This window comes from Phalacrocorax carbo (genome assembly GCF_963921805.1).
Source record: "Phalacrocorax carbo chromosome W unlocalized genomic scaffold, bPhaCar2.1 SUPER_W_unloc_3, whole genome shotgun sequence".
Taxonomy (NCBI): domain Eukaryota; kingdom Metazoa; phylum Chordata; class Aves; order Suliformes; family Phalacrocoracidae; genus Phalacrocorax; species Phalacrocorax carbo.
The window spans coordinates 333649-357324 of NW_026990254.1; the positions used below are offsets into that span (position 1 = coordinate 333649).

Genomic DNA, 23676 nt, shown 5'->3' on the forward strand with positions numbered 1-23676 from the left:
GGGAGGGAGGGAGCAATCGCGGCTCAGGGACGGGCAGCGTCGGTCGGCGGGTGGTGAGCGGTTGTATCGTTCGTGTTTCTGCGTTTTTGTTCCCTGTTTTCCCTTTCCTTCCTTTTCCCTTTTATTATATTAACATTACTGTCATTATTATCATAATCATTTATCATCACCATTCTATTGTAGTTATTAAACTGTGCTTATCTCAACCCACAAGTTCTTTTGCTCGTCCGATTCTCTTCCCCATCCCACAGGGGTGGGGGGGGGGGGGGGTGAGCGAGCGGCTGCGTGGTGTTCAGTTGCCAGCTGAGGCTGAACCACGACAGTCTATTTTTGGTGCCCAACGTGGGGCGAGAAGGGTTTGAGATAATAACAGTTGCTGGTCACAGCATTGATTAATCTGCTCACAGTATTAGTTTGTCCAGTCTTTACCATGCTGATTGTAAAGTACATGTTAAAACTTGCTGTTGGTTTTGTCAGTTGGCTGTGCTCTGCAGTGATTAGAGATATTTTGCCTAGGAGACTTGTTATTAAAACACTGGCCTTGACTGTTATCAGTTATTTAGGTTTTGCATGGAAGCCGTTACTGTACTACAGCTACCACCTCATGGAGGCAATTAGCAATTATACCTCCTCCTCTGAGGAGTTTTTTATGGAGGAAATACAGAATGGCACCGTAGCTAATATCTTATGTAATGTCTCCTCCCTCATTACAACAACTTTTCAGTATCTTGAACATCCTTGTGTAGTTAAGATACATCTGTTGATATTGCTTTGGCAAGTGGTATCAGATCTGTCTAAGGTTAGTAAGCAAGTTAAGAATATAATCCAGAGATCTGTCCCAAGGCTCGATAGCTATGGGTGGCAGGGTATGTGGGAAAGTATGGGCAAATGCCTAAGGCGGTGGGCACCCCCTGTGGTGTGGGACTTCACCCCTGAACAAGTGCAGAATCCTGAAAAATTAGTAGAACATTTGGAGGAAATATGTTGTCACCCTGGCAATTCCAGAGAGATACAGATCACTGCCATGTGCTGGGGTCTGGCTTATGCCTATCGAGCCCTATTTAACACTATTCAGTACCCCCAAGGGAAAGAGAAGGGAGCTACTCCAACCCCCATGACAAGTACTGCGGCCACTCAAACCGCCGTGACAGAGACTGCAGCTACTCCAACCCCAGCGACAAGCACTGCGGCCACCCAACCCGCCGCGACAGAGACGGCAGCTACTCCAACCCCGGTGACAAGCACTGCGGCCACCCAACCCGCCGCGACAGGGACTGCAGCTACTCCAACCCCGGTGATGAGCACGGTGGCCACCCAACCCGCTGTGACAGAGAATGCAGCTACTCCAACCCCGGTGATGAGCACGGCGGCCACCCAACCCGCCGTGACAGAGAATGCAGCTACTCCAACCCCGGTGACAAGCACTGCGGCCACCCAACCCGTCGCGACAGATACTGCAGCTGCTCCAACCCCGGTGATGAGCACGGCGGCCACTCAAACCCCCACGACAGGCACTGCAGCTACTCAAACCCCAGTGCCAAGCAGTGCAGCTGAACCAGAGGACCAACCTGTGCCAGTATCAGTCGCCCCTATACGCAAGAAGAAATCATGGAAGAGAAAGTCAACTTGTTTAGAAAGAGATTATGATGAACCAGGGCCATCACGAGAAGAGGAGGAGGAACCATGTGTACAAGAAACGGAAACTACCCGATCTCTATCCTTGAGTGAGTTGCGGGATATACGGAAAGATTTCGGGCGTCATTCGGGTGAGCACGTTATCACCTGGCTGCTCCGATGCTGGGATAATGGGGCCAGTAGTTTGGAATTAGAGGGGAAGGAAGCCAAACAACTGGGATCCCTCTCTAGGGAAGGGGGCATTGATAAAGCAATTGGAAAAGGAACACAAGCCCTCAGCCTCTGGAGGCAGCTCCTGGCCGCGGTGAGAGAGAGGTATCCCTTCAAAGAAGATATTGTATTTCGCCTAGGAAAATGGACGACCATGGAGAAAGGCATTCAGCATCTAAGGGAATTAGCCGTGCTTGAGGTGGTTTATGGTGACCTGGACGATCAACGGTCCTCCAAAGATCCAGATGAAGCTGAGTGCACACGACCCATGTGGCGGAAGTTTGTACGGAGCGCACCATCCTCGTACGCAAACTCATTGGCAGTGATGTCCTGGAAAGATGACGAGACACCAACGGTGGCTGAGTTGATTGATAGACTCCGGGAATATGAAGCGAATCTCTCTTCCTCGCTCGTCTCTGCTGTTGAGAAACTGTCCCGAGAGGTCCAACAACTCAAAGAAGATATGTCCTACTCCCCACCAGTACGGACCAGTATCTCAGCCATTAGGAGTAATCGTCCCTTAGCTCAAGAGAAGGGATACACACGACGGGGCACCCTATGGTTTTACCTGCGTGATCACGGAGAGGACATGAAGAAGTGGGATGGAAAACCTACCTCAGCCTTAGAGGCACGGGTACATGAGCTGCAAGGGAGAACAATTACTCAGGGAAGTTTCTCCAGGAGAGCTGCTGCCCCAGTTTCCCGTAAGCAATTCTCCAGACAGAGGAGCAGAAGTGCTGATGGCCTGACTGATCTTAACAGAGACACCCATGATTCATATCTACCGGAAGTGAGTGATGAATACTATGATCAGGACTAGGGGGGCCCTGCCTCCAGCCAGGTGGAGGAAAGGGATAACCGGGTTTACTGGACTGTGTGGATCCGATGGCCTGGCACATCTGACCCACAGGAATATAGAGCTTTAGTGGACACCGGCACACAGTGTACCTTAATGCCATCAAACTATATAGGGGCAGAACCCATCAGCATTGCTGGAGTGACAGGGGGATCCCAAGAGCTAACCGTATTGGAGGCCGAAGTGAGCCTAACTGGCAATGAGTGGCAGAAGCACCCCATTGTGACTGGCCCCGAGGCTCCGTGCATCCTTGGCATAGACTATCTCAGGAGAGGTTATTTCAAGGACCCAAAAGGTTACAAGTGGGCTTTTGGTGTAGCCGCCTTGGAGACGGCGGAAATTAAACAGCTGTCTACCTTGCCTGGCCTCTCGAAGGACCCTTCTGTTGTGGGGTTGCTGAAGGTCGAAGAAGAACAACAGGTGCCGATCGCCACCACAACAGTGCACTGATGGCAATATCGCACCAACAGAGACTCTCTGATCCCCATCCACGGGCTCATTCGTTGACTGGAGAGCCAAGGAGTCATCAGTAAAACCCACTCACCCTTTAACAGTCCCATATGGCCAGTCTGGAAGTCTAATGGAGAGTGGAGACTAACAGTAGACTATCGTGGCCTGAATGAAGTCACTCCACCGTTGAGTGCTGCTGTGCCAGACATGCTAGAACTTCAATATGAACTGGAGTCCAAGGCAGCCAAGTGGTATGCCACAATCGATATCGCTAATGCATTCTTCTCAATCCCTCTGGCAGCAGAATGCAGGCCACAGTTTGCTTTTACTTGGAGGGGGGTCCAGTACACCTGGAATCGACTGCCCCAGGGGTGGAAACACAGCCCTACCATTTGCCATGGACTGATCCATAATGCTTTGGAACAAGGTGGAGCTCCCGAACACCTACAATACATTGATGACATCATTGTGTGGGGCAATACAGCGGAAGAAGTTTTTGAGAAAGGGAAGGAAATAGTTCAAATCGTCCTGAAAGCTGGTTTCGCCATAAAACAAAGTAAAGTTAAGGGACCTCCACGAGAAATCCAGTTCTTGGGAATAAAATGGCAAGATGGTCGTCGTCAGATCCCCATGGATGTGATCAACAAAATAACAGCCATGTCTCCACCAACCAGCAAAAAGGAAACACAAGCTTTCTTGGGCGTTGTGGGTTTTTGGAGAATGCATATTCCACACTACAGCCTGATCGTAAGCCCTCTCTATCAAGTGACCTGGAAAAAGAATGATTTCAAATGGGGCTCTGAGCAATGACAAGCCTTTGAACAGATTAAACGGGAAATAGTTCATGCAGTAGCTCTTGGGCCAGTCCGGGCAGGACAAGATATAAAAAATGTGCTCTACACCGCAGCTGGGGAGAATGGCCCTACCTGGAGCCTCTGGCAGAAAGCACCAGGGGAGACCCGAAGTCGACCCCTAGGGTTTTGGAGTCGGGGATACAGAGGGTCCGAAGCCCACTATACTCCAATGAAAAAAGAGATATTGGCAGCATATGAAGGGGTTCGAGCTGCTTCAGAAGTGGTTGGTACTGAGGCACAGCTGCTCCTGGCACCCCGACTGCCAGTGCTGGGCTGGATGTTCAAAGGAAACGTCCCCTCTACACACCATGCAACTGATGCTACGTGGAGTAAATGGGTTGCACTGATCACCCAGCGGGCTCGAGTAGGAAACCCCAGTCACCCAGGAATCTTGGAAGTGATTATGGACTGGCCAGAAGGCAAAGACATTGGATTATCACCAGAGGAGGAGGTGACACGTGCTGAAGAAGCCCCACTGTATAACAAACTGCCAGAAGATGAGAAGCAGTATGCCCTGTTCACTGATGGGTCCTGTCACCTTGTGGGAAAGCACCGGGGATGGAATGCTGCTGTATGGAGTCCTACACGACAAGTAGCAGAAACTGCTGAAGGAGAAGGTGAATCGAGCCAGTTTGCAGAGGTAAAGGCCATCCAGCTGGCCTTAGACATCGCTGAACGGGAAAAGTGGCCAGTGCTCTATCTCTATACTGATTCCTGGATGGTGGCAAATGCCCTGTGGGGCTGGCTACAGCAGTGGAAGCAAAGCAACTGGCAGCGCAGAGGCAAACCCATCTGGGCTGTCACACTGTGGCAAGATATTGCTGCCCGGGTAGAGAACCTGGTTGTAAAGGTACGTCATGTGGATGCTCACGTCCCCAAGAGTCGGGCCACTGAAGAACATCGAAACAACCAGCAGGCAGATCAGGCTGCCAAGATTGAAGTGGCTGAGGTGGATCTGGACTGGCAACATAAGGGTGAACTATTTCTAGCTCGGTGGGCCCATGACACCTCAGGCCATCAAGGGAGAGATGCAACATACAGGTGGGCTCGTGATCGAGGGGTGGACTTGACCATGGACGTTATTGCGCAGGTTATCCACGAATGTGAAACATGTGCTGCAATCAATCAAGCGAAGCGGGTAAAGCCTCTGTGGTATGGGGGACGATGGCTGAAATATAAATATGGGGAGGCCTGGCAAATTGACTACATCACACTCCCACAAACCCGCCAAGGCAAGCGCCATGTTCTCAGCATGGTAGAAGCAACCACCGGCTGGCTGGAAACATATCCTGTCCCCCACGCCACTGCCCGGAACACTATCCTGGGTCTTGAAAAACAAGTCCTGTGGCGACATGGCACCCCAGAGAGAATTGAGTCAGATAATGGGACTCATTTCTGAAATAACCTTATAGACACCTGGGCCAAAGAGCATGGTATTGAGTGGGTGTATCACATCCCCTATCACGCACCAGCCTCTGGGAAAATCAAAGGATACAATGGACTATTAAAGATGACACTGAGAGCAATGGGGTGTGGAACATTTAAACACTGGGATACACATTTAGCAAAAGCCACCTGGTTAGTCAACACGAGGGGATCTGCCAGGCGAGCTGGCCCTGCCCAGTCAGAATCCTTACGTACTGTGGAAGGGGATAGAGTCCCTGTAGTGCACATAAAAAATATGCTGGGCAAGACAGTCTGGGTTATTCCTGCTTCCAGCAGAGGCAATCCCACTCGTGGGATTGCGTTTGCTCGAGGACCTGGGTGCACTTGGTGGGTGATGCGGGAGGATGGAGGAGTTCGGTGTGTACCCCAGGGGGATTTAATTTTGGGTGAAAACAGCCAATGAACTGAATAATATGCTGTTAATTGTAATATGATGTTGTATGTCATCACTAGTATGGTTGCATCAGTGGAATGTTATCATGGTGGGAATCTCCCAATTAATAATAATAGCAAATGAACTTTCAATGGAACCGAGCAAAGTGCAGCAGTGAGAGAACAAGAACTACCAGTGCAGCGGTGATGGAACAAGGACTGACATGCAACAACCTGACCCCACGCACACCGCCGCTCCGAAGGACCCTTACAAGAGATGAAATCCAAAGTCATGGACTAAATGAACTCAATGGACATTTCACAGGCATTCTACAGGGGTGTTCCATAAACTAGTGGAATGATAAATGAAAATCTGTATGTATATATATATATATTGTTAAAGGATGAGAAGATGGATAAGGATTATTGAAGTTGTACTGAATAGTATGGGACCTGAGCATGATGTCAATGATATGGAATAAGGGGTGGATACTGTCATGGTTTCAGCTGGGATAGAGTTAATTTTCTTCACTCTAGCTGGTATAGTGCTGTGCTTTGAAATTAGCATGGAAAAAAACCTGTTGAGATAACACACAGATGTTTAGGCTGTTGCTGGGCAGCGCTGATACTAGTCAAGGACATGTCTAGCCTCCCATGATCTGCTGGGTGCACAAGAAGCCGGGAGGGGAGGGGGCACAGCTAAGAGAGTGGATTCAAACTGACCAAAGGGATATTCCATATCATGTAACGTCATGCCCAGTATGCTACCTGGGAGGGGCTGGCCGGGGGAGGGAGGGAGCAATCGCGGCTCAGGGACGGGCAGCGTCGGTCGGCGGGTGGTGAGCGGTTGTATCGTTCGTGTTTCTGCGTTTTTGTTCCCTGTTTTCCCTTTCCTTCCTTTTCCCTTTTATTATATTAACATTACTGTCATTATTATCATAATCATTTATCATCACCATTCTAATGTAGTTATTAAACTGTGCTTAACCCACAAGTTCTTTTGCTCGTCCGATTCTCTTCCCCATCCCACAGGGGTGGGGTGGGGGGGGTGAGCGAGCGGCTGCGTGGTGTTCAGTTGCCAGCTGAGGCTGAACCACGACACCACCCCTGGGGCAGTCGATTCCAGGTGTACTGGATGCCCCTCCAAGTAAAAGCAAACTGTGGCCTGCACCCTGCTGCCAGAGGGATTGAGAAGAATGCATTAGCGATATCATTTGTGGCATTGTGCTGGTTTTGGCTGAGGTGGTGTTAATTCTCCTCACCATGGTGGGTCGGCTACCTTTCCAGCTTCCCGCGCTCTGCTGCGTGGTGTGGGGCTGGGAGGGGCAGGGCCATGGCAAGGGCGGCTGACCCCAACTGGCCAATGGCCTGTTTATTCCATACCATGTGACACCATGACTAGTATATTAAGTGGGGGCAGTTTGCGGCTTGGGGGAGGCACGGCATCGTGTCGGCAGCCGGTGAGTGGCTGCGTTGCGGGCGGTTTGTTTCAGCGGTTCATTCCCATTCCCCCCCCCCCCCGCCCCAAGGTTTCGCGCCTCTCGTTCTCCCTTCCATTGCATTTCTGTTGTTGTTTCTTTTAATTGTAATTATTAATCTGTTCTTATCTCAACCCACGAGCGTTACCCTTCTGATTCTCTCCCCCATCTATCGGTGGGGGAGTGAGCAAGCGACTGTGTGGGGCTGAGCTGCCAGCTAAACCACGACCGACAGTCATACCACTTGGCTGCCTTTGACTCCAGTTCATACTGAAGCCCTAGCACGTCTGGCATGGCCATCATTCAGTGTTGGAGTGACTTCATTCAGGCCACGATAGACGACTGTTAGTCTCCACTCTCCCTTAGACTTCCGTACTGGCCATATGGAACTGTTAAAGGGTGAGTGGATCTTGCTGATCACTGCTTGGCTCTCCAGTCGATGAATGAGCTCATGGATGGGAATCAGGGAGTCTCGGTTGGTCGGATATTGCTGCCGGTGCACTGTTGTGGTGGCGATTGGCACCTGTTGTTCTTTGACCTTCAGCAACCCCACAACAGAAGGGTCCTTCGAGAGACCGGGCAAGGTAGACAGCTGTTTAATTTCCTCTGTCTCCAAGGCAGCAATACGAAAAACTCACCTGTACCCTTTTGGGTCCTTGAAATATCCTCTCCTGTGGTAGTCTATGCCAAGGATGCAGGGAGCCTCGGGGCCAGTCACAATGGGGTGCTTTTGCCACTCATTCCTGGTTAGGCTCACTTTGGCCTCCAATACAGTTTGCTCTTGGGATCCCCCTGCCACTCCAGCAATGCTGATGGGTTCTGCATTGCCAGAGTGCAGCACCCCAGATGTGTTTCCCTCTGTGCTGCCAGTTGCTCTGCTTCCACTGCTGTAATCACCCCCACAGGGCATTTGGCACCATCCATGAGTCAGTACAGAGGTAGAGCACTGGCCACTTTTCTCATTCAGCAATGTTTAAGGCCAGCTGGATGGCCTTTCCTTCTGCAAATTGTCTCGATTCACTTTTTCCTTCAGCAGTTTCTGCAACTTGTCATATAGGACTCCATACAGCAGCCTTCCATTGCCAATGCTTTTCTGTAATGTAACAGGACCTGTCAGTGAATAGGGCATATTGCTTCTCATTTTCTGGCAGTTTGTTATACAGTGAGACCACGTCTGCTCGCATCAGCTCCTCTGGCAGTATTCGTAAATCTTTGCCCTCTGGCCAGTCTATGATCACTTCCAAGATTCCTGGGCGACTGGGGTTTCCTTAATCGAGCCCGTTGGGTGATCAGTGTGACTCACTTACTTGCCCTGTCCAGACTGGCCCAAGGGCTACTGCATGGACTATATCTTGTTTAATTTGTTCAAAGGCTTGTTGTTGCTCAGGGCCCCATTTGAAATTGTTCTTCTTCCAGGTCACTTGATAGAGAGGGCTTACGATCAGACTGTAATATGGAATATTGTTATGCTTTAACCCCAGTCGGTAACTAAGTACCACACAGCCACTCGCTTACTCCCCCCCCAGTGGGATGGGGGAGAGAATCAGAAGAGTAAAAGTGAGAAAACTCGTGGGTTGAGATAAGAAGAGTTTAGTAGGTAAAGCAAACGCCACACGTGCAAGCAAAGCAAAACAAGGAATTCATTCACTATCTGCCATCCGCAGGCAGGAGTTTAGCCATTCCCAGGAAAGCAGGGCTCCATCACATGTAACACTTACTTTAGAAGACAAATGTAATCCTTCTTCCCCCAGCTTTATATGCTGAGCATGATATCATATGATATGGAATATCGCTTTGGTCAGTTTGGGTCAGGTGTCCCAGCTATGTCCCCTCCCAGCTTCTTGTGCACTTGACAGAGCATGGGAAGCTGGAAAAATCCTTGACTAGTTATAAGCACTACCTAGCAACAACTAAAACATCAGTGCGTTATCATTATTTTCATACTAAATCCAAAACACAGCACTATACGAGCTACAGTCAAGAAAATTAACTCTATCCCAGCCAAAACCAGGACAGTATCCACCCCTTATTCTATACCATTTATGTCATGCTCAGGTCCCACACTATGCAATACAACCTCATTAATCACCACCCCCTTTCCCATCATTTGATATAATACACAGATATCATTCTGTTAGCCTATAGCCCACCCCTGTAAAATGTCTTTAAGATGTCCAAAAACTATTTACTGCTTTCATGTATTCCGTGAATGTGTGCTCCATCTATTACGGTGGTCACTCAGGACAGGAGAGGTTGTGCGTTGCGTGGAGTTATTGGATGCCAAAACCAGCTCTAATTGGGTCACTGCTGCACTTGCACTGCTTCTTGTAAGGCTTGTCCTCCATTGGTTCAGGTGGTTCCTGCTCTAGTAATTCCCATAACATGCAACTCAAATCATGGGTTACATCAATTTAAAGGTATATCCATTCCAATCTTCACCCCGGTCTCTTTGGGCCAGGTTATAGGGATTTAACACTGCAATGAGCTCCTCCCCTTGCCCCTGCCCCGGCTTGGACTTATCCATCAGCCACAGTTGCTTTGAGGTGCACCTGTTCCAGGGTGGCCTTCTCCATGGGCCACAGTCCCTTCAGAAGGAAACCTGCTTTAACATGGGCTTACACGTGTCTGCAATCTCTCCAGGGGTGTATCTGCTCTGTCATGGGCTTATCCATGGCCAATGCTTTGAGGTGCTCCAGCATGACCTCATGCACAGCTGCTGATGCTTCAAGGTGTACCTGCTGCAGCATGGACTTATCCAGAGCCACAGATCCTTTGAGGTGTACCTTCTCCAGTGTGGATTTATCCTTGGGTCACTGTCCCTTCAGAGTTATACCTGCTGTTGCACAGACATAACCACAGCCACAGATACTTTGAGCTATACCTGCTCTGGAATGGGTTTATTCACGGCCACAGATGTTTCGGGGTGTGCTGATACCACATGGACTAAACCATAGGTCACAGTCCCTTCAACTCGAGTTCACACTGGAGTTCCAGCCTGTCCAGTACAGCAGCACAGAAACAGCAGCAGAGCCCTGGCCCTCTACCAGCCCAGGCACATGGCCATTGCTGTTGTCAAAATGTTCCCAGGCACAGCAGAGTCACTAATGTGCACTAGATTCTAATATACAGTAAGGCAAGAAAGCCCCACGGCAAGCACAGGAGCCTGCCAAATAACAGCTAAACAGCAATAACAGCTATACATTCTAATACATTCCAATCAAATCTGTTGTTATCTTGAACCACTCAAGCCCCAAGTTGGGCACCAAAAAGGACTGCTGTGGTTTAACCCCAGTTGGCAACCAAGCACCACACAGCTGCTCGCTCATCCTCCCTCCATGGTGGGATGGGGAAGAGAATCAGAAGTGTAAAAGTAGGAAAACTCACGGGTTGAGATAAGAACAGTTTAATAATTGAAATAATATAAAATAAAATAAAATTATACCAGTGACACATAGTCTAGATGAAGGCCAGTAACTGTGTACCCCAGGGGTCAATACTGGGCCTGATCATGTGCAACACCTTCATTAATGACCTGGACGATCTGACAGAGTGTAACCTCAACAAGTTTGCAGATGATATAAAACTATGAGGAGTGGCTGATATGCCAGAGGGTTGTGCTGTCGTCCAGAGGGACCTTGACAGGCTGGGGAAATGGGCTGACAGGAAGTTCAACAAGGCGAAGTGCCATGTCCTGCACCTGGGGAAGAACAAAACCATGCACTCATACATGCTGGTGGCCACCCAAATGGAAAGAAGCTTTGCAGAAAAGGACCTGGGTGTCCTGGTGGACACTAGGTTGAACATGAGCCAGCAGTGTGCCCTTGTGACAAAGAAGGGTAATGGTAAGCATTGCCAGCAGGTTGAGGGAGGTGATTCTTTCCCTTTACTCAGCACTGGTGAGGCCACACCTGGAGTCCTGCGTTTAGTTCTGGGATCCCCAGGACAAGAGAGACATGGACATACTGGAGAGAGTCCAGCAAAGGGCCACAAAGATGATGATGTTTAGCCTAGAGAAGAGAGGGTCCATGGGGGGATCTTACAAATATATATAAATGCCTGAAGGGAGGGTGCAAAGAGGATGGAGCCAGGCTCTTTTCATAGAGTCATAGAATTATAGAATCATAGCATCATTAAGGTTAGAAAAGACCTCTAGGATCATCAAGTCCAGCCGTCAACCAAACACTACCATGTCTCCTAAACCAAGTGCCACGCCTACACATCTTCTGAACAACTCCAGGGATGGTGATTCCACCACCTCCCTGGGCAGCCTGTTCCAATGCCTGACCACTCTTTCAGTAAAGAAATTTTCCCAAATATCCAATCTAAACCTCCCTTGATGCGGCTTGAGGCTGTTTCCTCTCGTTCTATCGCTAGGGACCTGGGAGAAGAGACCCACCTCACTACAACTTCCTTTCAGGTAGTTCTAGAGTGCAATAAGGTTGTCCCTCAGCCTCCTCTTCTCCAGAACAAACAACCCCAGCTCCCTCAACCTCTCCTCATAAGACTTGTTTTCCATACCATTCACCAGCTTCCTTGCCCTTCTCCGGACATGCTCCACCAACTCAACGTACTTCTTGTACTGAGGGCCCCAAAACTGAACACAATATTCAAGGTGTGGCCTCACCAGTGCCGAGTACAGGGGCACAGTCACTTCCCTACTCCTGCTGGCCACACTATTCCTGATATAAGCCAGGATGCTGTTGGCCTTCTTGGCCACCTGGGCACACTGCTGCCTCATGTTCATCCAGCTGTCAACCAGCACCCCCAGATCCTTCTCCACTGGGCGGCTCTCCAGACACTCTTCCCCAAGCCTGTAGCATTGCATGGGATTCTTGTGACCCAAGTGCAGGACCTTGGCACTTGGCATTGTTAAACCTCATACAGTTGGCCTCGGCCCATCGATCCAGCCTCTCCTGATCCCTCTGTAGAACCTTCTTACCCTCAAGCAGATTGACACTCCTGCCCAACTTGGTGTCTTCTGCAAACTTACTGAGGGCACACTCGATCCCCTCATCCAGATCATTGATAAACATATGAAACAAGACTGGCCCCAACACTGAGCCCTGGGGAACCGCGCTCGTGACCAGTTGCCAACTGGATTTAGCTCCATTCACCACAACTCTCTGGGCTTGGCCATCCAGCCAGTTTTTTACCCAGCAAAGAGTACACCTTTCCAAGCCACGAGCTTCCAGTTTCTCTAAGCGGATGCTGTGGGAGACAGTATCAAAGGCATTACTAAAGTCCAGGTAGACATCATCCACAGCCTTTCCCTCATTGTCATGGCTTAGCCCCGGTCAGCAACCAAGCACCACGCAGCCGCTCGCTCACTCCCCCCCCGGTGGGACGGGGGAGAGAATCAGAAGAGTAAAAGTGAGGTAACTCATCGGTTGAGATAAAGACAGTTTAATAGGTAAAGCAAAAGCTGTGCATGGAAGCAAAGCAAAACAAGGAATTCATTCAGTACTTCCCATCCGCAGGCAGGTGTTCAGCCATCTCCAGGAAAGCAGGGCTCCATCACGTGTAACGGTTACCTTGGAAGACAAACGCCATCACTCCGAATGTCCCCCCCTTCCTTCTTCTTCCCCCAGCTTTATATACTGAGCATGACATCATATGGTATGGAATATCCTGTTGGTCAGTTTGGGTCAGCTGTCCTGTCTGTGTCCCTTCCCAGCTTCTTGTGCCCCCAGCAGAGCACGGGGAGCTGGAAAAGTCCTTGACCAGTGTAAGCACTACTTAGCAACAACTAAAACATCTCCACATTATCACCGCTGTTTCCAGCAAAAATCCAAAACATAGCCCCGTACTAGCTACTTGTGCTGGTTTTGGCTGAGAAGGGGTTAATTCTCCTCACTGTGGGGGTCGGCTACCTTTCCAGCTTCCCGCACTCTGCCACTTGGCGGGAGGCTGGGAGGGGCAGGGCCGTGGTGGGGGCGGCTGACCCCGACTGGCCAATGGCATGTTCATTCCATACCATGTGACACCATGACCAGTATATGGAGGGGGGGCAGTTGGCAGCTTGGGAGGGGCGTGTCGGCGGGTGGTGAGTGGCAAGTGTGGTTTGTTTCGGCGGTTCATCCCCCTCTCCCCTCCCTCCCCCGGGGCTTTGCGCCTCTCGTTGTTCTCCTTTACATTGCATTTCTGTTGTTGTTTCTTTTAATTTTAAGTAGTGAACTGTTCTTATCCCAAACCATGAGCGTTACCCTTCTGATTCTCTCCCCATCTATCAGTGGGGGAGTGAGCGAGTGACTGTGTGGGGCTGAGCTGCCGGCTAAACCACGACACTACTACGAAGAAATTTAACTCTATCCCAGCTGAAACCATGACACTCATCCACAAGGTGGGTCACCTGGTCATAGAAGGAGATCAGGTTGGTCAGGCAGGACCTGCCTTTCATGGGCCAATGCTGGCTGTGCCTGATCCCCTGGATGTCCTGCACTTGCCTAGTGAGCTCAGTCAAGCTGTATCACTCCATAATTTTCCCTCGTACCAAGGTCAGGCTGACAGGCCTGTAGTTCCCCGGATCCTCTCTTCCGGCCCTTCCTGTAGATGGGAGTCACATTGGCAAGCCTCCAGTCATGTGGGACCTCCCCTTTTAAGCAGGACTGCTGATAAATGAGGGTGGGTGAGCACTGGAGTAGGTTACTCAGAGATGTTGTGGAGTCTCCCTCCTTGGAAACTTTGAAAAGCCATCTTGTCATGTTCATGGGTAAACAGCTCTGGGTGGCCCAGCTTGAGCAGGGGGATTGGACCAGATGACCTCCAGCGGTCCTTTCCAACCTCAACCTTTCTGTGAGTCTGACATTCTGTGATGACAAGTTCAGTGACTACTTTACTGGAGTTCATGGTTGCGGGCTTGTATACAAAATATTCAGAGGTTAGAATTATTTTAAAACAAAACAAAAAACCCCAAAACAGCCTCTATATTTTTTCATAAGATATGACATTTGGGCTTGGGCATGTCATCAGCCGGGTATGGGAACAGGAAGTGTTGCTGTAGATTATGGTGAGGAGGTGATCTTTGGGAGGAACTGAATACTGCTTTTAACCTATACTCCATCCTTTATTTGGTAATTTGAAAATTATTGATGCTATTTTCTTTTTTAACACTTGTTAGTATCGTTAAAGGATATTATGAGTGCAGCTGCCTTCTCCAGCACAGGACTCCCTCTTGCTTGTCTGCTGGAGCCCAGTCCGGTGAACCCAGGGTTTCTGCCCAGGCTGAGGGATGAGGCTACTGCTTTCCCATTTTGCAACTTCAACCAGTAGATAGGACAGACTGCACTGATCAGACACAGGGCTCAGCTAGACAAGCATATTGACCAGCCCTGGTTTCAACTTTCTTTCTAACCCCTTTTTGTTTCTCCCTGCTCTCTGTTTGCTCAACATGTCCCTTCATGGATTTGCATAGTTCTATTGATTCCCTTATCCCTCCCAGTCTGGTGTCTGGGATCTCCCCTGGTTTATAATCTTAGTTGTGAAGTCCAGGTTGTTCTTCCTGGAAGTGGTGCCTGTAGTTTCTTGATAGCCCGCTAATTAGTGTGAGTGGCAAGGTCTGTTTCTTTTCACTCTCGGTGTTTGGTTTGTCAGGTCTGTGTCTCTGTATATTATGTTTCTGGCTTCCCCCTTTTCTTTAGTTTCCCAGCTGACAAGGTCCCTGATTAGATAACCTGGAATAAACATTCTCACACTCCACATATCCTTAACAGTTAGAATGAGGGAATAGGTTTGGTTCTGGTCACTGCATCCCTTATTATTTGTTGGTCAGGTTTGTGCCCCTGTATATTCTTGTTTATGGCTTCCTCCTTTTCTTATTATACCTTTTTTGCATTGAAAAGGTCCTTGACCAGATACCCTTAAAGGAGCAGACACTCTCCTTCTACATACCATTACAAATATCACTTGTTTCTTTGGTTTGTTTTTTTTAAATATGTAATCCTTGAGTCTTGTTTAGATCTCTCTATTTTGATAGTATTTTGTTTCTTCAGGTTATTACTTAAGTGTTTTCCCCTAGAATGTTTTTAATTGTTACTAAACTTTAATTCTGGTCTCTCTTTCTCTTAGGTGGATGAAATTCCAGATGGAGCAGTAAAACCTCCTATGAATAAAATGCCTATATTCTTTTTTGGCACTCACGAGACGTAAGTCCTTTAGATTAAAGGGCAGGACATCTTAACAGTAGCTTAACAGTTTGCATCGTGTGTTTGAAAATTATGTGATTCAGTGGCAGACTATATTTTCTTAAATTAATCTCTAGTGGCAAGATAGGCAGCTTGCTTTCCACATTTGCCGTGAAATGGTGTGGTTATAGTCTATCCTCTGCAACGTGCACTTTTTCCTGCCCAGTAAAAAAGTAAGAACCTGCCCAAAGTGGTATGACTGACATATCTTTCTTTCTTTTGTAAGGGATTTTAATTATAGTCCCGTGTATCCTCAAAACTGTGTTTTAAAGGAAAATGAAATAAAGCTGAAAACTATGGAATAAGTAGCATTTGAGTCCTTTGAGGGGGAGACGGGGAAGTTTTGAGAAAAAGTGAAGAGGTGCATTTGATGCCTAAGATCTCACCCCAGTTAGTTTCATGCCTGCTATTATATGAAGTATAGATCCTGAACCCTATACATCAGGGTGATATCTGTCCTGTTTAGGTTTCCTTGACCTTTTCTCCTTCTTGTGTATGGGGATTTAACTGCAAAAACCCAGTAAGCTACATGACCTTAGCAAGGTAGCTAATTTCTAGTGTTTCTCCAAGTCTGAACAGAGTGTGCAGAGACTTGCAACTGTGGAAAAATGTTTCCTTTCAGAGCAAAGGAAAGAAAAGAAGCAATGCTTTCCCTTTCATCTGTCTGTCTTTCTTCCCCCATTCCCCCTTTTGCTCTGGTTAAGTAGGCTTTGCAAGTATGTGGATGCTCTCTAACAACCTTCTGCAGAGAGATGGACGATAGCCACTGTGAAAGATTATATTGTTTTACACAACTGGAGTAGGAAATGCTTAAGCTTCCTAGATGACTTGCAACTTCTCTTTATCTTATCTAAATGAATAAGGAGTAAGTCTCAAATACTTCATTATAGAAATGATGAAAAAATGGGGAAATGAAACTTAGGGTTTTTTTGTTTGAACTTTGCCATGAACTATCTCATATAAACAGTAGCAGCATCTTCAATTCAAGCAATTGGGTCTTAGATTTATACTTTGTGAGACAGAGCTGGATATAGGCACATGGGTGAAAATGAGAATGTTGGTCACTGAGGTTTTCTGTTTTGCTATTAACAGCAGTTGGACTGCTACTGTGAAATCCTAACTCTAGAGGACGTGGTACTACAGCAGAAACTTTATGTGCCTTAATGTTCTGCAGTACAAAGTAGAATATTGGTGTTTAGTACTTTATTATCTTGTTTTCCCAGGTCTGGCTTAGAAAAAAATGTAGTGTTGCGTTAATGGTAGGAGTCTGAGGAGTGGCTAGGGAGAGACCCTACTGTTGAGTCATGAGGTTCAGACAGGACACCCTTGCTTTCTAAACTCCTTCTCTGAGAGGAGTCTAGGTGCGGCTAAGCCCAGTCTTAGTCTCAGACTTGGTCAATGGTTTATTTTCTAAGGATTATAGAAGCAACCACTCATCAGAGTGTTTGTTGTTAGTAACTAATTTGGCAGATGCCCAAGCAGGTCGCGTTCACTGAGAACGATCACGGCTAGATTAATGAATAGTGCAATTTATTAAAGCAACAGATACACAGGTTCTTTAGATTACCGGTGATAAGATTGCTGGTTACAACACACACATAAATACCAAAGATATGAGTACACTGCTAGGCTACAAGTGTGCAAAACAAATATGAAGTGACTCTAATATGAAGCAAAGCAACTCTAATACATTAAGGGATTTAAAGTGACTCTATAGAGGTTTCCAGTCTTACCCAAAGGCGTCCCAGTGGGGGGAAAGAGAGGCTCAGCCCATCGACTGGTCCCAGAAGTCAGAGTGGTACGCGATGGTATCTTCCCCAACACCCTCTTTCTCTTCACACATTTTATACTATTTTTTATCTTTCAGATGGAGCTTGAGTGACTCTAGTCATACATACCTTTATTATGATTGGTGTAAAATTTCCTCGCTTTACTTTTAAAAGCGTAGGCTAGAAGAAATTCAAAGCGCATGCCCAGTGAGGGGTGGTCGAACCTTAGAGGCAGGTAACTTCTGGGATGGAGCTGTGTTTTGGTATTATAATGATGTTATAATGAACAAAGTTCACCAAAAGGACAGCATTTTGTCAAAAGTATGACAGACTGTTGGCCCAGGGTGGTAAATATGCAGCGTACCAGCTCCGTGGTACCTTGAGTTCCCATTTATCACAGAGTCTGGCCGTGATGCCTCCACACCACCCCACCTTCCAGACAACTCCTCTTAGAGTCAGTACGCCAAGTTCTCCTGGCATTGCTGACATCTAAGGTTACTAGGGAACTTCCATGGAACGGATTCCTCACATATCAGCTGCACTCCACCTTGAAAGCTTCTCCAATGCTCTACCTTTTCTAAAAACATAAGTTTAATTTCTAGGTCACCTCCAGCGATTATTCCACACGTAGATACTGCAGTTTGTGGGAAAAGGTGCCAGTCTAATAGCCATAGTTGTGCAAATCGCACTACGGATAATAATGTATGGGTTTTAGGGGAAGGATTTTTTTGCCTGCCTTAGGGGAGGCCAGTTTCTGTAGATAAAACCAAAGATAAAAAGAAGCAGTTTTAAGCCGCAGATACTGAGAGTATATTAATTTTTTTCACATTTCTTTTTATGAATAGCTAATCAATTTAAAAACAGAATATACAAAAATTGTTTGTTTCCAACTTTGTGCCACTTCATTTCAAAACACTTAAGCAAAGGTTTTAGGCCTTTTTAAGTATCTATCATTTTCTTGATAAGATGCTTTTCATTCAGATATACAAGATACTTAAAGACAGAAATGTTGAGCATTTAATGTAATGAAGTTATATATTTTTTTTGTTAGTTTACCATGTCTTTCAGAATAAACTATATAGCATTCTTACAAAGATCTAGGCAATCATCCTATCCCAACTTTGTCTTGTAATCCCAGACGTGTTGGTTTTAATTTAATAATTTTGAAAAATTTTTCTTTGGCTTGAAGCCATATCTTCTTATACTCGTACTCATTATCTTGCATTATGTTTCTAGGATTTAAGGAATTTTTATTTCTTCACATTTTAGCTTGGTTTGCTAAGGAAGCAATGGCTCTTTTTGTATGTCAGTCAGCTGCTCAATTTTTAATCATTGTTTGACAGTGGTGGGTGGCTCTGTCAACTGTGATCTTAACAAGACATCTTAACATTTAAGACATTAAGACATAGCATTGACTGTTTCTTGCCTGAACACTCAACACCTAGGAGAGAGCAGTGAGTGTAGTAGTACTAATGGAAAACTGTGTTTGTTGAAAGCAAAAGTTTAGAAGACTAAAGAAGCTTCAGTAGCAGCACTTTGCTGATTACAGAATATAACTTCAGATGCCTCATGAATGAATTTTTTTTTTTTTGGTAATATCTGGTACTGAAGTTAATTTGAAGAGTAGCGATTTAAAAATGTGATGTTTCTGGTAACTAATGTTTTAATCTCTTGAAGGGCATTCTTGGGACCAAAGGATATATTCCCTTATTATGAAAATAAAGAAAAATATGGCAAACCAAATAAAAGAAAAGGCTTTAATGAAGGATTGTGGGAAATTGACAACAATCCCAAAGTGAAATTCTCTCATCAGCGGGTAAGTGATTCAGAGTCTGAATACTTTAATATGTTTTCTCATATTGTTGTAAAAAAGCAATGATGGCTTAGCTGCTATAGGGGAATAATTTATTGATCTATATCACCAAGTTGCAAGTTGGACTGATGTTGCTATTGTTATTTACAACTTACCTCAGTTTTTCAGCAAAATGAGAAAATTGCTCTTCTCTATAATTGGGAATGCCATTTTATTATAGTAAAGTTAAGGAGGGATCATGGTAATAGTTTCAGGACACAAGGATAAAGTTATGTGGTGGGTTAACCTTGACTGGCCACCAGATGCCCACTGAGCTGCTCTGTCACTCCCCCTCCTCAGCAGGACAGGGGAAGAAAATAAGATGAAAAAAAGCTCGTGGGTCAAGATGAAGACATAGAGGTCACTCACCAATTACTGTCATGGGCAAAACAAGCTCGACTTGGGGAAGATCAATTTAATTTATTGCTAATTAAAAATAGGGTAGGATAGTGAGAAACAAAGACAAAACTACAAAACTAAAAACACCTTCCTCCCACCCCTTCCCAGGCTCAACTTCACTGATAAATCTTATACCTCCTCCCCTGACAAGTGGCACTAGGGGATGGGGAATAGGGGTTACGGTCAGTTCATAATGCTTTGTCTCTGCCACGCCTTCCTCCTCACAATGTTCTGCTCCTGCATAGAGTCCCTCCCACAGGATACAGTCATTCACAAACTGCTCCAGTACGGGTCCTTTCCATGGTATATACCTTCAGGAACAGACTGCTCCAGCGTAAGTCCCCCATGGGCCACATCTCCTGCCAGAAGTCTGATCCAGCGTGGGCTCTCCATGGGCTGCAGCTTCCTTCAGGGCATATCTACCTGCTCTGTTTTGGGGTCCTCCACAGGCTGCTGTGTGGATATCTGCTCTCATGTGGTCTTCCATGGGCTTACAGGGGGAAAATCTGCTTCACCATGGTCTTCTCCATGGGCTTGCAGGAGAATACCTGCTCTGGTGCCTGGAGCACCTCCTCCCCCTCCTTCTTCCCTGACCTTGGTGTCTGCATAGTTGTTTCTCTCACATTTTTCTTAATCCTCTCTCTCACAGCTGATGCGCAGCATTTTTTACCCTTTCCTAAATATGTTCTTACCGAGGTGACACCAACCAACATTGCTGATTGGCTCAGCATTGGCCAGTGGAGGATCTGTTTTGGAGCCAGAGGGAACTGGCTCGGTCTGACATAGGGGCAGCTCCTGACCTGTTCATACAGAAGTCACCTCTGCAGCCCCGCCCCCTGGTATCAAAACCTTGCCACATAAACTCAATACAAGCGATTACAAATTGAATACTTTCAAAAATAAACTGGCACAGTGCATATCAAGTTCTAAACATTTCATTTTTTTAAATGTGTCTGTATAGTACCTTTGACTTTATGGATATTTTATTCTTATTTTTTATTTTTGGTTCCCCCAATATTCCTGTAGTTCCAGCAATTTTAAACAATTAGGGAAGCATTTAGGGAAAGTGTGACATTGTCTTGTTCTAGTAATATGGCTTTATCTCGCTAACCTATTTGGGGAAATCCAGTGGTGTCCCTTGTTTTCAAGGGGAGACGATACAGCATGAGGTACAAGCACAGTGATCAGTTGACCTAGTGTCATCAGTTTTTGAGATTCCTCAATCAAAGCTACAGTTGCTGCTACGGCCCTCAAGCAGGCAGGCCAGCCTTTACTAACCTCATCCAATTGATTGGAAAAGTATCCCACTAGTCTTTTCCAGCCTCCCCAGTTTTTGTGTCAGCACTCCCAACACCACTTTGTTGTCTTTCATGTACGTATAATTGAAAGGGTTTTCTCAGATTTGGAAGACCTAAGGCAGGGGCTTCCATTAATTTTCTCTTAATTTCATCAAAACTTTTATGGCATTCTGTTGTCCATTCTAGAATCCCTTCAGTTCCTTTTGTGGCAGTATATAATGGCTTGGCAATTAGTCTGAAATTAGGGATCCATAGCTGACACCACCCAGCCATACCTAAAAATTCCCTTAATTGTTTCTTTGAGGTTGGTACAGAAATTCTGCAAATGGCCTCCTTTCTGTCAGCATTTAAATCTCTCTGTCCTTTTGTGACTTTACATCACATATATTGGACCCTTTGTTTTCCTATCTGGGCCTTCCTTTTATAAACTCAATAACCTGCTGTGCTGGTTTTGGCTGAGAAGGGGTTAATTCTCCTCACTGTGGGGGTCGGCTACCTTTCCAGCTTCCCGCGCTCTGCCGCGTGGCGGGGGGGGCTGGGAGGAGCAGGGCCATGGTGGGGGCGGCTGACCCTGACTGGCCAATGGCAGGTTCATTCCATACCATGTGACACCATGACCAATATATTGAGGTGGGGGCAGTTGCAACGCGAGCGCGGAGGCGGCGCGGCGTCGGGTCGGCGGGTGGCGCGCGGCTGCGGCGCGGGCAGTTTGTTCCGGCGGTTCGTTCCCCCTCTCCCCTCCCTTCCCTCCCCCCCACCCGGGGCTTTGCGCCTCTCGTTGTTCTCCTTTATATTGCATTTCTACTGTTGTTTTCTTTTAATTTTAATTATTAAACTGTTCTTATCCCAACCCACGAGCGTTACCCTCCTGATTCTCTCCCCCATCTACCGGTGGGGAGTGAGCGAGCGACTGTGTGGGGCTGAGCTGCCGCTAAACCACGACACCTGCTGAGCCCAGAAAACTGAGCAAGCTAATTGTGGCTTCCAAACACCCTTCATAGGTACTGAACCAATCAATAAGTCATCTACATACTGTAACAGTGTTAGGGTATTATGCTTGTTGTGCCATTGCTCTAATCCCTTCACCAATGCATTACCAAACAATGTGAGGCTATTTTTGAACCCTTGAGGAAAGACAGTCCAACAGACCTGCATCTTCAATCCTGTAGTCAGGATTTCCCATTCAAAGGCAAAAATGGTCTGACTCTGTTCATCCACAGGTATGCAAAAGAAAGGATCTTTCAAGTCCAACACTGTAAAGTAAATGTTCCTGTCAGGAATTGAGGCAAGGAGAGTATAGGGATTTGGGACCACAGGGTGTACATCTATAGTTCTCACGTTAATTTCTCATAAATCTTGTACTAATCTATATTCCTGAGAGTGAGGCTTCTTTATGGGCAAAATAGGAGTATGTGCTGGTTTTGGCTGAGAAGGGGTTAATTCTCCTCACTGTGGGGGTTGGCTACCTTTCCAGCTTCCTGCGCTCTGCAGCGTGGGGGGGGGGCTGGGAGGGGCAGGGCCATGGTGGGGGAGGCTGACCCCGACTGGCCAATAGCAGGTTCATTCCATACCATGTGACACCATGACCAGTATATTGAGGGGGGCAGTTTGCGCCTCGGAAGGGGCGTGCCGTCGGGTCGGCGGGTGGTTAGCGGCTGTGGTGCTTGCGGTTTGTTTTGGCGGTTCGTTCTCCCTCTCCCCTCCCTTCCCCCCCTCCCCCGGGGCTTTGCGCCTCTCGTTGTTCTCCTTTACATTGCATTTCTGTTGTTGTTTCTTTTAATTTTAATTATTAAACTGTTCTTATCCCAACCCACAAGCGTTATCCTTCTGATTCTCTCCCCCATCTATCGGTGGGGGAGTGAGCAAGCGACTGTGTGGGGTTGAGCTGCCGGCTAAACCACGACAGTCTTTTTGGCGCCCAACGTGGGGCTCAAGGGTTGGAGATAATAACAGCTGCTGGTCACAGCCCCATGTTGTCCTTTTTGCAGTTGGTGTTAAAGGTCGGTGTTGGTTTGTTGAGTCTGCTGTGATTAGTAACGTTTTGCCTACAAGATTTGTTATACAAACACTCGTTTTCAGCTTTATCTGGTATTTGGGGTTTTTGCTGAAACTGTTACTGTACTTTGGATACCACCTTGCTGAGGTGATCAGCAATTATACTTCCTCCTCGGAGAGATTTTATATGGAGGAAATACAGAATAGTACCTTTGCAACTTTGTTCTATGATGTCTCTGTCTCTATTACAACAACTTTTTTGTATCTTGAACATCCTTGGGTGGTTAAGGTGCACTTATTGTTAGTTTTTGGGCATGTTGTTTTGGTTTTGACTAAGCAACTTCAGAATATCACCCAGAAATCTGCCCCGAGGCTTGATAGTTACGAGTGGCAGGGCATTTGGGATAGCATGGGCAAATACCTAGGGCAGTGGGCACCCCCAGTGTTTTGGAGTTTCACACCCGAACAAGTGCAGAATCCTGAAAAACTAGTAGAACATTTGGAGAAAGAATGTTGTTATGCTGTGAACTCCAGAGAGACACAGATAACTGCAACGTGCTGGGGCCTGGCCCATGCATACCCAGACCTGCTCAACAGTATTCAGTGCCCCCAAGGGGAAGAGAAGGTCTCTGGATTGAAATGCAAAGTGACTGGCACTGTAGACACTCCAGCCCTGAGGACAGGCACTGCAGCCACTCAAACCCCCACAACAAGTAGTGGAGCTGGCTCAGAAAATAAACCCGTACCAGTATCAGTTGCCCCCATACACAAGACGAAATATTGGAAGCGGACGTCAACTCGTTTAGAACGAGATGATGAAAAAGCAGGGCTGTCATGAGGAGAGGAGGAAGAAGTCATAAATGAAATAGAGACCACCTGATC

At 47.0% G+C, this 23676-nt stretch overlaps 1 protein-coding gene across 4 annotated transcripts in view; it reads left to right on the forward strand.

Annotated features, from left to right (window-relative positions):
- Positions 1-23676, forward strand: part of LOC135310856 (lens epithelium-derived growth factor-like) — a 112599-nt gene that overhangs the window by 22887 nt on the left and 66036 nt on the right. For all 4 annotated transcript variants that reach the window (XM_064439921.1, XM_064439918.1, XM_064439919.1 and 1 more), the window contains 2 exons: positions 15366-15442; positions 18928-19066. In XM_064439921.1, the coding sequence (XP_064295991.1) occupies positions 15402-15442; positions 18928-19066 (180 nt within the window). In that variant the 5' untranslated portion in view covers positions 15366-15401. The remainder of the gene's footprint in view (positions 1-15365; positions 15443-18927; positions 19067-23676) is intronic.